This window comes from Typopeltis vanoorti, chromosome 7 (assembly GCF_054136105.1).
Source record: "Typopeltis vanoorti isolate ZY-2024b chromosome 7, IOZ_Tvanoo_1.0, whole genome shotgun sequence".
Lineage (NCBI taxonomy): Eukaryota > Metazoa > Arthropoda > Arachnida > Uropygi > Thelyphonidae > Typopeltis > Typopeltis vanoorti.
The window spans coordinates 94,311,425-94,328,293 of NC_143555.1; the positions used below are offsets into that span (position 1 = coordinate 94,311,425).

General features: G+C 35.8%; 1 protein-coding gene across 1 annotated transcript in view; it reads left to right on the forward strand.

The window, feature by feature from the left end:
* Positions 1–16,869, forward strand: part of p (WD40 repeat domain-containing protein pink) — a 306,375-nt gene that overhangs the window by 63,778 nt on the left and 225,728 nt on the right. The window contains exons 6-7 of the mRNA XM_090396034.1: positions 1,326–1,456; positions 12,426–12,552. Of these exons, the coding sequence (XP_090252160.1) occupies positions 1,326–1,456; positions 12,426–12,552 (258 nt within the window). The remainder of the gene's footprint in view (positions 1–1,325; positions 1,457–12,425; positions 12,553–16,869) is intronic.

The window sequence follows — 16,869 nt, forward strand, 5'->3', positions numbered from 1 at the left end:
TTATTCATCAAATTCTTACTGTCATGAAATATACCCACAATGGGTGTACAGCATACTATGGCGGTAATTCATGAAAAGCTTGTATTACGACTAAGTTCCTGTTTACTGTTTTCCAAATTAATCTGTTATCTTCAGAACTTCAATATTGCCTTATCTTATACTTTGGTCTTCCACAGCAATTATAATTTAATGACAAAAATTGTAAAACTTTTTTTTTTTTTTTTTTGTACTCCCTTATTTTGTGTACTTGAGGATAGTGCCTCACTCGTCTCACTGATATTACAGATTTACTACTCAAAACTAAATGATCAATTGTTGTTGTAAATCTCCTATATACTCTTGTGGCCTGAATCAACAGTGATGAGACTTTCTTATTTATTGTATTTTCTCTCACTGTAAATTTATGTACATCTTTATGTTGGAATATCGCCGGCCTGGTTGGCTGAGTCGTTAGCATATCTGCTTTCCAGCCAAAAGATTTAAATCCCGCTGTGGGCATGGATGTTTGTGATTGCCTGCGAAAGTACTAGTGGTGGTAGGTGGCGTTGGTGATAGATGAGATGAAGGTTGGTGGAGTAGTGAGATGTAGAGTTGTAGAGTAGATGCCCTCTCTCGATGAGTCTTTTGACTCCCTGGTGGTATGATGCAATAATAATAATAATAATAACATAGAATTCATAACTAATCGTATGTCCTGAAAAGAAATTTAGCAGGTACTTACCATAATTATTAGCCTTCGTTCTTTTTACCAAGTTTTCCCAGATCCAGAATATTGCTGTATGCTTTTATGCATAAATAATATCCTTGCAATCCACCATCATCCAATGGCTTTAACATGTATTTTAAATACTGCTGCTTTCAGTATTTATCTTGAGATTCCTTTGTTTTCTCTCTCTTTCTTCTTCCCCTTAATTTTTTTTATTATTTATTTTTCTCTCAGAATATTAGTTACTTTGTTTAATCTTTTTTGCTGTTGTTCTGGATGTTGCAGTCAGTTTCCTCAATGGACGTTTTTTATCAAGCTCAATAGAGATATATGATGTCAAAGCAGGAGATTTTTCCAAATACATTCTTTATATTGTAATTTTATTAGGTAAATTTTTCTTGTTTATGATCACACAGTCATTGCTTATTTCTCTCCAAATGACATTTTGTACCATTTGGAGAGAGAATTTTGTTTTTGTTTTTAACTGGTGATCACAAACATTATAACAACTGAGTTTGGAATTGGCCTTATTTTAGAGCTTATCAGTCTTATTTGAATCACAAACAAGTCATGGGTCATTCTTATTTTGTATCCTAACAGGTGATTTTTCTTTCCTTAGACAAGAAACCTGTTCCAGGTGCCTACAGTCTCCTTGATGAAATTAGATTCTAAAATTGTTCAGATGGACTATGCACAAGATCATTTGCTTGTGTCAACTTTAACTAGGTGCTACCTCTGTGATACAACAAAGTAAGTAGTTGTCTTATATTTACAGGTTTATTTATGAAATAGTATTCGTGGAATAAAAATAAAACGGCTTAAATTAATGGATTATTGTATCTAGTTGCAAAACAATGAGTAATGCTCTGTTAGTTGTGGATTACTCATTTGATCACTGACCCTACTTAAAAATTGTCTGATTAGGGATAGCAGATAGTCACGGGAAGTGCATTAAGCCATCCTCAACCATCAATCAGGCTGTAAACCAGACTACTGAAAATTTGAAAAAAGTGAATGAAGTTTAAAGCCATAGAAATACTTATGAATGCATATTGTTTTACCTAAAACTATGATCTTAATGATTACAATATGTTTATATCAGAGTACAGCCAAGAATGCTAATAATGTGCATCATACAAGTATATACAGTAGAATCTAGTGTATCACCAACTTTCTCACTGGTCGCTCACTACACGTCATGGTGGATGGTTTATTCTCCTCCGATATCCCCACCAATGCAAGAGTACCCAGGGTTCTGTTCTTTCACCCACTCTCTTCCTCTTGTATATAAACGATCTGCTCTCTCAGACTTGCAATCTTATCCATTGAATCATAGTGCTCAAGTATTAGAATCCTTAAGATCTACCATGAACAGCCTGAACTCAGATCTCCTAGCTATATCCCAGTGGGACAAGGTCAACCATGTAAACTTCAATGCCACAAAACTCAGTCTTGTCTGATCTCTTGCAAGAAAGAGTTTGCAACCCCCCCCCCCTTACCTTCAGTACTACTGAGATATCCAAACATGATAAGATTTCTCTTCTTGGACTGACCTGCACCTCTGATCTTTTCTGGCACAACCACATTTCAACTACAGCTTCTGCAGCCCTCCCCCGAAAAACTTGGTGTAATTTTTTACACAAGACACTACTTCACACCTTTACAGCTGCTAACTCTATACAAATCCCAAATCTGCCCAACCATGGACTATTGCTTCCATATTTGGGGTAGTGCACCAAAATCGTCTAAGATTGCTCAATTCTAACCAGAAGAGGACAATCTAGCTAATTAATGATTCCTCTCTCACATACCCATTTCAGTCCCTCTCTAATGTTCAGTTTCTGCCTTGTGCCTCTTTTACAGATACTTTCATGGACAAATCTGCTGAATTGGCCACTATTATTTGTCCACTCTTCTCCAAAATCATTAAAACAAGAACCACTTCTAACCAACACCTTTTTACAGTCCATCTTGAAACTCACCAAACCAACTTCACTGCCTCCTCCTCCATCCCATCTACTTCTATCCTTTGGAACAATCTTATCCACTCTGCCTTCCCCAAAGATTAATTATTTAAAGAAAAAATTATTTAAATAAAGAAAAATTAATTAACCTAATTTATTGTGAGAGATTTTACAAAGGTCCCTTTTTCCTCAAAAAAAAAAAAACTTTTTTTTTTCTTTCCCTTGCTCTCTAAAGAGGATTATTATAATTTCCTTTACCATTTAAGTTTTTTTTCCTCACTAGGTTCGTATTATTCCCATAAGTTTTGGCTATATCTTCTCTTTCTTTCTTCTGAAAGTCTATCTGTGCATTATCCTGAATCTTGTGAGTCTTTAAGACTTCCTTATGGAGGTTGTCATCCACAGAAGGACTCAGGGATGATTCAGATTCTTTTTCACGATTACTGTCCTCATTCTCTTTCCTTTGCTCTTTCAATTTTTTCTTCTTATTCCTTTTAATTGTTTTCCTTTCACAACTAACAACTTGCTCTGGTTCACGAGTTGCATGATTGCTAATGATTTGTCAGGTCTCGTTTCATCATTCTTTTCTTGACTGTACAAGTTGTAAGATGAGCCCTGAGAGCTAGAACGAGCTAGTATGACATTTGACTCATTCCTTGTTAATCTGGGGGAGGATTTCCTCTTCTTGAAACAGTTTCAAGCAAAATCCTACCTTGTTACAGTTGTAACACTGGGGAGAGGGAGCTTTCCTCCTCTTTTCCAATCACTATTCTCCTTATCTTGACATGTTTTGTAAGTTTCCCATTCTGAGTTCTTCTAATAGCTTGATGATTGCATTTTGCTGCTCAATCACTGGCTGTTGTAGCCTCTCTACCTCCTGTCTAATGAGCAATTTTAATATCCCCATGTCTGAGTCTGTTGACTTCGGTATAGTCATTTTTCTTTTGTCTACTATTTTAATGTGAGTTGTGTTCTCTAGGTCTCTTTGCTTCTCTTCTTTTTCTCTTGAGGATTCTGCTTTCAGTGTATCAAGTTTTGTCTTATCCTTAGTGTTACTGGTGGGACCACCTAACTGCTCTATGGAGTGCACTTGTCTGGGGTTAAAGGCAGGATGAATGTCACCAAGCCTCTCCTCTCTTTCTCTGACCACGAGGTAACACTCCTCTAAGTTCTTTATTGTTTTCTTGTACGCAACTTGCTTTAACTCATCCTTCAGCCATAAACGACATTGAATAACTGGAAGTCTGACTATTTCCCTATTTCTCTCAACTCTTCAACAAACCTGAAATATGAGTGTATATCTTCATGATTTCTCCAGAAAACGATAGAATAACAAGGTGAGGATTCACAGTCCTAAAGAACTCCTTGTCATCTACCATGTTAGTACTAGTAAGATCACAATTGTCAAGATTGATTACTTTTAAAATTTTTTAATTTCTAACTACCTGCTCCTTTGCCAAAACTATCTCAATCCACTATACTCTAATTTAATTGTGTGGATTATATCCTGTCGACTGTTAAATTTTATGGTCATCTGCACCATTGTATATTCTATTTATTTATTCTTGTATCTTAATATCAACTGCGCCTTTGTTAACCTTATTTGTGCTATGCTCCCAGCACCTCATGTCTTAACTAACTCTATGCTGCTTTACTCTTAAAATAACTTTAATCTGCTTAACGGTCAAAGCTGTATAACTGAGAGGAGACCTCCACATAGCCTTTAAAGGAATGCGGAGAACCGACCAGGGCTTCTGACCTAATGTCCAATCCTCACCTTCTCGTGGTGCACCCTGTTGGGTATCTACTTTGATACTGAACGAACGAGGATGGGCTGGCAATTTGGGATTTAGCCGACCAAATTGTATTCTTATTGGTTAAACCAAAATAAAAAATGATGGTACAACATGACAAAATTTCATGCCGGCTGGGGCGTCGCCCGGTTAAACAAGGCCCCCGTTGTTTTCGCCAGGGAACCAGAGCGAACAGCGAAAAGTCAGCTACTGGAACAAATCTGAAAACAAACCCCAACTCAACATCACCAGAGTTAAAGATCGGTACTATCAATGTAAGAAGCCTGAATGGCAAAGAAATGGAGCTAGCTGAGGAATTAGATAAGTACCAGATCGACATAATAGGGGTGACTGAAACAAAAAAGACCAAAACTGGTGAGATCTTTCTGAGCAATAAGTACAAAATGTTATATTCAGGCAATAACAATCAAGGAAAAGAAGGAGTAGCCATAGTATTCAACACAAAATACGAGGCTAATCTTCTTGAATGGCAGTCAGTCTCAAGTAGAGTAATGTGGGCAAATATGAGAATGGGGAACTGGACAATGAGACTTATTTGTGCCTATGGTCCCACAGAAGGTTCTACTAAGGTAGAAGTGGAGGAATTTTTTGAGGCTTTAGAAAAAGCAACTGACACAATGAAAAAGGAAAAGTTGGTCCTTGTTGGGGATCTAAATAGTAGAGTAGGAAATGATTGTGAGACATACAAAAATATTTTGGGAAAATTTGGAGAAAAGAGCAAAGCTAATAATAATGGCAAATATCTGTTGGATTTCTGCTCAGGACATGGACTGGTTATTACTAACACCATGTTCCAACATAAAAATGTGCACAAATTCACATGGAGAGAAGAGGCTAGGAATAAGAAAAGTCTCATTGACTATGTTATTGTTGATAGTGATGTTTTCTCCCTGGTGCAGGACACCAGAGTGTACAGAGGATTTGAAATTGGAAGTGATCACTATTTAGTCTTGAGCAGGATAAAATTAAATTTCATATTGAAAAGAATAACATGTAAGAAAGTTTTAAAGCGAATAAAAGTTGAGCAGCTCTCAGATGTAAACTGTAGACTAAAATACAGAAATATTATTGAAAAGAAAATGAAAGAGTTTGAGAACAGGAATCAAGCCTTGGAGATTCAGTGGCAAACTCTGAAGGAAACATTGATTGATTCTGCCAGAGAGGCATGTGGTGAAGTTGTGTGCAAAGATAAAAAAATCAGAACTCCCTGGTGGACACAGGAAGTTAAAGAGGCAGTGAAAGAAAAGAAGAAAGCATATCAAAAGTTCCTGGCAAATAAGTCAGCTTTTACTCTTACAGAATACAGAGACAAATGTAAGAAAGCTAAACAGTGTGTAAAACTAGCTAAACAAAAGTCATGGGAGGACTTTGGCAAGAATATAGAAAATAAATATCAAGAAGGTGGCAAAATATTCTGGAGGTTGTTGAAGAAGCTTAGGAATGGAGGAAAGAGTGCTGTAAAAGGAATTAGAGATGATAAAGGTGAAATGAAAACAGGAGAAAAAGATATCCTTGAAGTATGGAGTAATTACTTTGAAAAACTGCTAAATGAAACAAGCAGTGATGACAGCACAGTGATAAAAAACACTGACCAGGCATGCAGTCAGGAATACATATCCATACTTGAAGTAGAAAAAGCCATCAAAGGTTTGAAATGTGGAAAGGCAGCAGGAGTAGATGATATTCAACCAGAAATGCTGAAGTATGGTGGTATAAGAGTCTTACAGTGGCTGCACTGCATAGTTCAGAAAGCCTGGACAGAGGGACGAATTCCCGATGATTGGAGTAGAGCTCTCATAGTACCCATATATAAAAAGGGAAATAAAACTGAATGTGAGAATTACAGAGGTATTTCCCTACTGAGTGTTCCTGGCAAGATCTATGCAAGTATACTTGAGAAACGGTTGAGAAGAATTGTGGAAGAAAAGCTTGGTGAAGAACAAGCTGGATTCAGGCCAAATAGAGGCTGTCAGGATCAGATCTTCACTTTACGACAAATAGTCGAGAAAGCATGGGAATATAACAAAGATCTGTATTTAAGTTTTGTCGATTTGGAAAAGGCATATGACAAGGTGCCAAGAGAGAAGCTATTCAATACCCTGCAGTTATATGGTGTCAATGGGGCATTATATCAAGCAATACTTAGTCTTTATTTGAGTTGTGAGTCAGCAGTTAGAATTGAAGGAAGTACAGGAAGATGGTTTAATGTTAAATCTGGTGTGAGACAAGGATGTACATTATCCCCTCTGTTATTCATTATCTATATGGATCACATTATGAAGGAATGTGGTATTAAACCTGATATCAAAATTGGAGATGTTAATGTCAGCTCTTTGCTTTATGCGGATGATGTTATACTTCTAAATAAATCCGCTACAAGTCTGCAAGATTCTCTGACTAAATTGAATAGCTGTTGTAATAGATATGGTATGAAAGTCAGCAATAAAAAGACAAAGACAATGAAAATAGGCAGAATCATTGAAAATGTCAACTGTGTTGTGAATGGAGAACCTGTGGAACAAGTAAAACATTTCAGCTACTTAGGCACAATTTTTACTGAAGATGGTAAACTAAATATAGAAATAGACAACAGAATCAGCAAAGCTGGTATCGTGGGAAGTCAATTGAATAAATTCATATGGAATAAGAAAGAAATTAGTCGGAACACTAAATTAGCTGTATACAAGACTGTGTTCAAACCAATTTTAACTTATGGATCTGAGAGCTGGGTCAGAAGTAAAACACTTGACCAAAGACTAGAGACCACAGATATGAGAGTCCTGAGAAAGATTAGAGGCTTGAACAGATGGCATCAATGGCAATATCATATTAAAAATGAGGATATTAGGAAAGAACTTGACATTGTCAGTATCCAGGAATGCGTTAGCAGAGCTAATCTCAGATGGTATGGTCACTTAAATAGAATGGGAGAGGAAAGATTAGCAAAACAAGTGTTCTCTGCCAGGTTGGCAGGAAAACGACCCAGAGGAAGACCAAGATATAGGTGGATTGATACGGTACAAAGTGCCTTAGACGATAGAAATATAAGATCTGATAATGTTGGAGTCTTGACAAGTAACAGACTGATTTGGAGGAAAATTGTAGATAGGAAGTTAGTAATGATGTAATTTTTTCATGTAGTACTGTCATATCCTGTACACCCCTTGAGGGTACATGGCAGGAATTTGATGATGATGATGATGATGCTTAACATATATCTTACTGTTAATTCTACTAAGTCTTTTTCCTATTCCCATTGCTATTAATCAGACTTTAAGTTATCAGCGTATCTATGATTATGCAGGTTACCAATTCTTGCACTAATCAATCAGAAATTTTTTATTTTTTTTTTAATGACTGCACCATTCTAATTGAACATTCTAATACAAGCAGATCTTAGTTAATACACATATTTTCTTATAGCAAGTTGTGACAATTCTCAATCTATAGTGCACACAGGTTCGCTAGTTTTTTTAGAGATAGTGCATTGGCAGTTGATCAGACAAGGTAATTAAACAAAACATTTTGTTTAAACCAAGAAAGAATGTACAATACACACATCTAAGAGAAAATGATCTCTCTCTCTCTCTCTCTCTCTCTCTCTCAGCCTATTAAAATACAATAGGGTCAACATACAACTGACTATATTATAAACAACTTATTAAACCCCTTCACAATGTTAATCTAAATTAAACATGTAGCTGTTCCCTAAGTTACACCTTAACTTAGTTCCTTCCATTATATATACAAATTTTCAATCAATCTACCCTTTTGTAACCATAACTCATTACTTAATATTTTACTAATAAATACTTGTAAGTACCCTCATCACATACAATAATTCCAATTTCACCTTTACGAAGCATTAACAATATTTGTGCTTACTTACCGTAGCCTTTTACATACACATTTCGGTCAATTTCACAATACTTCAGTAAGTCTTCACCATAGGTTAGGATTGTTGCTTGGACGATGTAACGGTTCTCGCTGTGGAGTTTGTCGGGAAGGTCAGGGTGATTCCTCCGTCTGTACTATGGCTGTGATCTCCCATTGGTAACTGAAAAGAACTGCCGAAATCTCCGTTGTGTCCGTGGGTAGTCGCACTCTCCTAACATCCATGCATCCTAGCAGGAGCTCCATCGAATAACGACCTTGCCTCCACACACACACACGTGGAACTCCGTTCTCTGGGAAAGGACAAAACTTGGAGCCTAAAATCGAGAATGTTTCTGGTTCATCTCAGTCCTCTTTTATATCATTACTAATCCTTTGTTACTACGATATAGTTTCCAGTATTACCTGCCAGCATGATGATGTCACTTCAGCTCCCTCCATTCATGGGTGCATACTTTTATGATTTTGCTTAGTCATCATTCTAATCTGGGTTAATCCCTTCTTTTCCATTTTAAATAAAATTGAATGGGAATTAAATTATGCATTTTTACATCAAAATTATTACATTTATTTTATTACGACATAAATTCTATTTTATATGTTTGGAAACCACTGTAAAATCGAACTCAAAAAATTAGTTTATCATGAGAGACTTTACACTGTCTTGTATACTGCTAGTTTGGTGTTTTGGTTAATTTCTCTCTTATTTCATATGAATTTATTCAGCTTACCCACCATACCAGCTTTGCTTCTTCTATTGTCTATTTCAAGATTTAACTTGTCATCTTCACTAGAAACTGTGTGTAAATAGCTGAAATATTTTACTTGTTCTATTGGCTCCCCATTCAGAATGCAGTTAATGTGTTCAATGTTTATGCCTATTTTAGATATAACCACTCAAATGGCCATATGAATGAAATATATCAATGAATTTTTGCTTTGTATCCACATTATTCTAATGGTATCCAAATGTTATTTCAGTGGGCATTTCATGTATTTATTGACATGTAAACATATCATGGCTGATACAGTGATTAAGTAGAAAGAAGTCTCTTCCATCATCATCAAATTCCTGCCATGTACCCTCAAGGGGTGTACAGGATATGATAGTACTACATGAAAAATTTACATCATTACTAACTTCCTATCTACAATTTTCTTCCAAATCAGTCTGTTACTTGTCAAGACTCCAATATTATCATTATCAGATCTTATATTTCTATCGTCTAAGGCACATTACCATATCAATCCACCTATATCTTGGTCTTCCTCTGGGTCATTTTCCTACCAACCTGGCAGAGAACACCTGTTTTGCTAATCTTTCCTCGCCCATTCTTTTTAAGTGACCATACCACCTGAGATTAGCTCTGCCAACACATTCCTGGATGCCGACAATGTCAAGTTCTTTCCTAATATCCTCGTTTTTAATATGATATTGCCATTGATGCCATCTGTTCATGCCTCTAATCTTTCTCAGGACTCTCATATCTGCAGTCTCTAGTCTTTGGTCAAGTGTTTTACTTCTGACCCAGCTCTCAGATCCATAAGTTAAAACTGGTTTGAACACTGTCTTGTATACAGCTAATTTAGTGTTCCAACTAATTTCTCTCTTATTCCATATGAATTTATTCAAATGACTTCCCACCATACCAGCTTTGTTAATTCTGTTGTCTATTTCCATATTTAATTTACCATCTTCAGTAAAAATCGTTCCTAATTAGCTGAAATGTTTTACTTGTTCCACGGGTTCCCCTTTCACAACACAGTTGACATTTTCAACAATTTCAACAACCTATTTTCATTGTCTTTGTCTTTTTAATGCTGACCTTCATACCATATCTATTACAACAGGTATTCGATTTAGTCAGTGAATCTTGCAAACTTGTAGTGGATTTATTTAGAAGTATAACATCGTCCACATAAAGCAAAGAGCTGACATTAACATCTCTAATTCTGATATCATGTTTAATACCACTTTCCTTCATAATGTGATCCATATAGATAATGAATAACAGAGGGGATAATGTACATCCTTGTCTCACACCAGATTTAACATTAAACCATCTTCCTGTACTTCCTTCAATTCTAACTACCGACTTACGACTCTAATACAGACTAAGTATTGCTTGATATAATGCCCCATTGACACCATATACCTGTAGCGTATTGAATAGCTTCTCTCTTGGCACCTTGTCATATGCCTTTTCCAGATCAACAAAACTTAAATACAGATCTTTGTTATATTCCCATGCTTTCTTAACTGTTTGTCGTAAAGTGAAGATATGAACCTGACAGCCTCTATTTGCCCTGAATCCAGCTTGTTCTTCACCAAGCTATTCTTTCACAATTCTCAGTAGGGAAATACCTTCCACAACATTCAGTAGGGATGTAATTCTCACATTCAGTTTTATTTCCCTTTTTATATATGGGTACTATGAGAGCTCTACTCCAATCATCGGGAATTCGTCCAGGCTTTCTGAACTATGCAGTGCAGCCACTGTATGGTGGTATAAAATACTTTTATACCACCTTACTTCAGCGTTTCTGGTCCAATATCATCTACTCCTACTGCCTTTCCACATTTCAAGCCTTTGATAGCTGTTTCTACTTCAAGTATGGATATGTATTCCTGACTATGCTTGTTGAGTGGTTTTTACCACTGTGCTATCACTGCTTGTTTCATTTAGCAATTTTCAAAATAATTACTCTATACTTCAAGGATATCTTTTTCTCCTGTTTTCATGTCACCTTTATCATCTCTAACTCCTTTTACAGCACTCTTTCCTCCATTTCTAAGCTTCTTCAACAACCTCCAGAATATCTTACCACCTTCTTGAAATTTATTTTCTATGTTCTTGCCAAAGTCCTCCCATGACTTTTGTTTAGCTAGTTTTACATAGTGTTTAGCATTCTTACATTTGTCTCTGTATTCTCAAAGAGCACAAGCTGACTTATTTGCCAGGAACTTTTGATATGCTTTCTTCTTTAACTTCCTGTATCCACCATGGAGTTCTGATTTTTCTATCCTTGCGGACAACCTCATCACATGCCTCTCTGGCTGAATCAATCAGGGTTTTCTTCAAGGCTTGCCACTGAATCTCCAAGGTTTGGTTCCTGTTCTCAAACTCTTTCATTTTTTCTTTAATAATCTTTGTGTATTTTAGTCTACAGTTCACATTAGAGAGCTGCTCAACTTTTATTTGCTTTAAAACTTTGTTACGTGTTATTCTTCTCAATATGAAATTCAATTTTATCCTGCTCAAGACTAAATAGTGATCGCTTCCAATTTCAAATCCTCTGTACACTCTGATGTCCTGCACCAAGGAGAAAATATCACTATCAACAATAACATAGTCAATGAGACTTTTCTTATTCCTTGCCTCTTCTCTCCATGTGAATTTGTGCACATTTTTATGTTGGAACATGGTGTTAGTAATAACCAGTCCATGTCCTGAGCAGAAATCCAACAGTTATTTGCCATTGTTATTGGCTTTGCTCTTTTTTCCAAATTTTCCCAAAATATTTTTGTATTTCTGACAATCATTTCCTACTATACTATTTAGATTCCCATCAAGGACCAACTTTTCCTTTTTCATTGTGTCAGTTGCTTTTTCTAAACCATCAAAAAATTCCTCCGCTTCTACCTTAGTGGAACCTTCTGTGGGACCATAAGCACAAATAAGTCTCATTGTCCAATTCCCCATTCTGATATTTGCTCACATCACTCTACTTGAGACTGCTTGTCATTCAAGAAGATTAGCCTCGTATTTTGTGTTGAATACTATGGCTACTCCTTCTTTTCCTTTCCATTGACTTCTAATTTGAAAATAAAGATTCATACAGTGGGGGGATAAGGACAATAAACAATTATAGTAATCTCCTATAAAGGTATATTGATTATTTTTTCTTTCTGAAAAATATGAATTTTTGATATTTTTTAAACTACTTGTAATATTCTATGTTGTAGCTTTGTTCTACTTTCTTTTGGATTTTTTTTTTTTATTAGAGTCTTTGTTATTTATTCTCTTCCTCCCCACTTCCCAATAGAGAACAGTTTCGGCAAATAGGCAAAAAATTGAGAGATGGTGAATATGGAGCATGTTTTTTTCCTGGATTTCGTTATCAGGATCCTTGTTCTGTTTATGCTTCAAGACCAGGTTCAAGGTTATGGGAGGTAAGAATAGTTTTTTGAAGGAAACATTTGTTATTGTTAATTACAAAACTACGAGGAGATCTGGATAGTTCTGATAAATATTTAGAACAATAATTAATTAATTTTATGTCATCTTTTATATATATGTGTGTGTGTGTGTGTGTATCAGAACTTTCCAGACCTCATACTGTATCTGTTGTTGCTAATTAATATTTATTATTATTCTCGCTTTTAAATGTTATTGAGCCTCAAGACTGATTAGTCAAAATCAGCTAATGCCTTTTTATTCCCGTATACAGGGAGTAGGCGAGGCCATCTTGCCCTATTAAAATTAATTACTTGCAATGTTAAATAATTTCATTCTGCTCTGCTCTTATTTATTCAGAGCAGAATCCTTGGATTTATTTAAAGCATAACAAGCCCCCTTTTCATAAATTCGTTAGTTTATGACTGATTTGTAATGATAGAACTTACCTAAATCCCAGCTTCACTTATAGTGTGTTCTTTGTGGAGTTTTTTTTTTTTGGGGGGGGGGCATTTTATATATTCTAAAAGCAGTGACTGTAATATAAAAGAAAAACAGTAACAAAAACAAAAATTACTTTTTGTTTTTAAAACTGTAAGTAATTGTCTTTTGTCTTGGCATAAGTTGGAAGAGAAAAATGATCCAGGAAGTCAATCTTGTCTTGGATGATTTTGTGATAGTGCTATCTGGATGTATGTGGAAGAGAGAGAAGAAGTTGCACCTCATTTGTGAGGTACCAGAAAGTGAACATGCAATTTGAACAAGAAGCAAGTTTTCTGCACTTGTCCTTTTTAGAGTCCAGTTTGAATTTTTAAGAGTTTTTTTTTTTTTTTTTTTTTTTCCCCAGCTGTTGCATGTTATATTGTAGACTGAGTGTGAAGCTGGAGTTTTGGTTTCAAGCCACTTCTGATATATTTTATTTTCTTGAAATGCCCTGTTAGAAAACTGAGGTTTAGAGTATAACAGAAGCCTTCATTCCAATAAGAATTATTTCAATTATTTGGTTGGAGTAGGAGTTAGGATCAGAAAAGCAAAAACAGTAATCAGCCCAAGGAAAGGAGCAATAGAAATCACAGAGATCATCCATTTGGGCACTAGTGTAATATACCAATAGATATGACACTAATAGTAGTTGGATGCAGAATTTCTGTACAGCAGGAAACTTGCATGAAGTTATGGTTTGATTTATGGGGATAGCTGATACCCACAGTATATTTGAAGGGGAACTGGTTAAGAAGAGATCAAGAGTGTTGCAAAAGTGGAGAGGATAATATGGTATTCTGATGGACATTTTATGAAAAATCATTGCTGACAACAAATATCTGCATTTCGCCTAGCTTGATTAGTGGAATTTAGAGAATTGAAGCTAGTTTGAGTTGTAAATGTTGAAGTTCCCAAAGAAGATGAGAACTCACTCTTTGGGTATTTAGATATAAGTATTTTTCAGTTACAATTTGAATTATTTCTACAACTATCTAATTAAGTGTTATGTGGTTTTCTGCATTTGTAATTTGTGCTCTGAAAATGCTGGTTGGAAATCCAGCAAAATATTAAGTTAAATATATTACGTATATGTGGATTTTCTGAAATTAAGGTTTCGTGTCACTCCTGATGTTAGATAATAGAAAAAAATAGCAAAGCTTAATAGGTTATGAAGTTTCCCTGCATCTGCAACCAGGGGCTAAATTAAAAGACTAATATAAAATTTTAATTAATACATACAGAGAGAAATACATAAAGACACACCTGGTTTTATATATTTGGAAGGCAAGGATAATAAATTACCACATGCTCTTGGCCCAATCAAGTTTGGTTCTGAATATTTTCCCATCCTTGCCTTCCAAAAAACATAAAACCAGATATGTATTTTAAATTACTCTTCAGTATTAAAAGACATCTGGTTTTATGTTTTTTATGCTCGATTAGTGTAAAAATTTTATATTAGTTTTAACTTAGCCTTTGATTGGAATTATGGGATAGTTCCATTACCTACTAAGCTTTGCTTTTTCATTATTATTATTATGAATTTAAAGTGGTCCTAGATCCATGGAATGGCACAGTGCTTGATGTTATTTGATCTTTAATTTCTTTGGGTCATTTGAAAAGGTCCTTGATGAAGATTACCTTATGTTGAGCACTCATAACAAAACAAATGGATTGATCAAGGCATGTTCTATACCCATAAACACCGATTCAGAAACCTTGTCTTTCCAAGATACACTCCTTTGTAGTTGCAGCATGAATGCCAATATTATTTGAACATGGTAGGTAGATGCAACTCGATGAATCACATGATTGTAAACAACCAGAATCATATGCAGGATGTTGTATTTAGTCTAAAAGCAACTCTCCTTATCTTGAGTAGTTAGCAATTGCTATTTGTTTCAATGTTTTTGAATCATACATTTGTGTTTTGCAATGGAGGGTTTACCTTGATGGATCTGTGATTTCAGTCAGGATTTCTCCATGACTGCAGGTCGTAAGGAGTCCAGCTATTCCTATCTTGAGCCTTTCTTCTCCATTTTCTTCCTACCTTAAGGCCAGTCTTCCAGGTTTCCTTTTGGTTTCTCTCGGTACTAATTTGTTACTCTGACTGTCCATCTGTTGTCTCTCATTCTGGTAAGATGTCCTGCCTATCAACTTTTGCTGTTGTAGATTGCTTTTATTACATATTTTACATCTTTTTTTTTTTACATTACATCTAGATGTAATCTTTAACTTTTTCGATGGTGGGATTGTAGAATGATTGTATAATCTTTACAGTATTCATTTTTCATCCATCTTGTTTTGTCTGGATGTATTTCCAATCCAATTTTTTGGCAGTTTTGGCTTATGTCATTCAGTAAGATGTTAACACCACATTGTCGGCCAATAATAGAAAATTGGCTGACAATGTGGCAATAAACATTGATGGTGAAATTAACATTCATCATCAATGTTTATTCCTCCTTTCATGTTAGTTCTTCAAATGATTCTTTCCATAGCAGATGTGAAAGTAGTTGTCCCTCAAAAACATGAAGCTTGGTGGCTTTCCCTAATTTTTGGAGGTAGATTAATAGGATTGTTTGTTTTGACAAACAGGTTTAAAGGACTTGTACTCTACCTTTTTTTGCAAAATCTGGTAGAAAACATCTTTTGTGATGTGACATTCCCTTGGCATAGTGGATTAAAATTTAGCTCATGCATAACTGAGCTACATCACAGTTCATTTTAATGCAGGAGAGTATCTTGATCAGAGTTTTCTGAAAGATGAATTGGTTTTGATGATCCTATTATTTGGTCTCCTTGGTCATCTAGCCTAAATTTGTGGTGGTGTATTCTACCCTAGTGGGAAATGATGAATTGCAGGAACTTTCATGCGTCATTTCACCATTGGCAACCATGTGCCAATGGTGAAATGACTCAATAGATTTTGTACTTATTTCTTGACATTTTGTCTTCAGTCTACATTGCAAGTTGTTGCATTTTATGCTGCTACTACAAAGGGTTGTTATATCATGGAAATACAAAGTTTGTGGATCATGTCTATTAGGAACTTTCTGATAGTTTTGAGGTCTAGGATATTATATATACAGGGTGTTCGGGATAAATGTGACATATTTATAATTAATTATATTTTTCCGTAAGTTACATGTATTAACACACACTTCTCTTCATTTAAAAGCTTGGACCCTTCTTCATTCATATACAAGATGTCAGAAAGGATGGATAGCTGGAACCCACCTGAATCATGGAAGAGAATAACTTGTATCATGATGATTCGTGCCCGCCATCAAAATAAGGATATTACGACTGCTGCCCAATGCTCCCTGAATACAGTAAAAACAATCAGGCATGAACTAGAGACTTGCAATGGTGACTACGAGGATGTAGCAAGAAGAAAGATCCCTAGCAGACGATCTGATTGCGTTCGTACAGCAGAATTCCTCGCAAATCTGCAGGAACAGGTGTTGAAGAACCCTGGCATTGGAATTCGGGCTTTGTTCGTGGAGTTGCTAACTGTAGTCAAGCCCTGGATAACAAGGGTAGCCAATGGTAGGCCGTATGTATGGCAGCAGGATTCGGCCCCTTGCCACACCTCTGGGAAAAGTCAAAAATGGTTGTCTGAAAATTTCTACGACTTCACCAGTCCAAATGTTTGGCCTCCAAACTCCCCAGACCTTAACCCCATGGATTATTTTGTATGGGGCGCAGTTGAAAAAGACACCAATCGCACTTCCAGTAATACAAAAGCCCAGTTAATGGATAAAATTAAAACAGTTTTTGCGGCCCTTCCCAGGGAGACTGTAGCATCAGCTTGTTCGAGGTTCCGA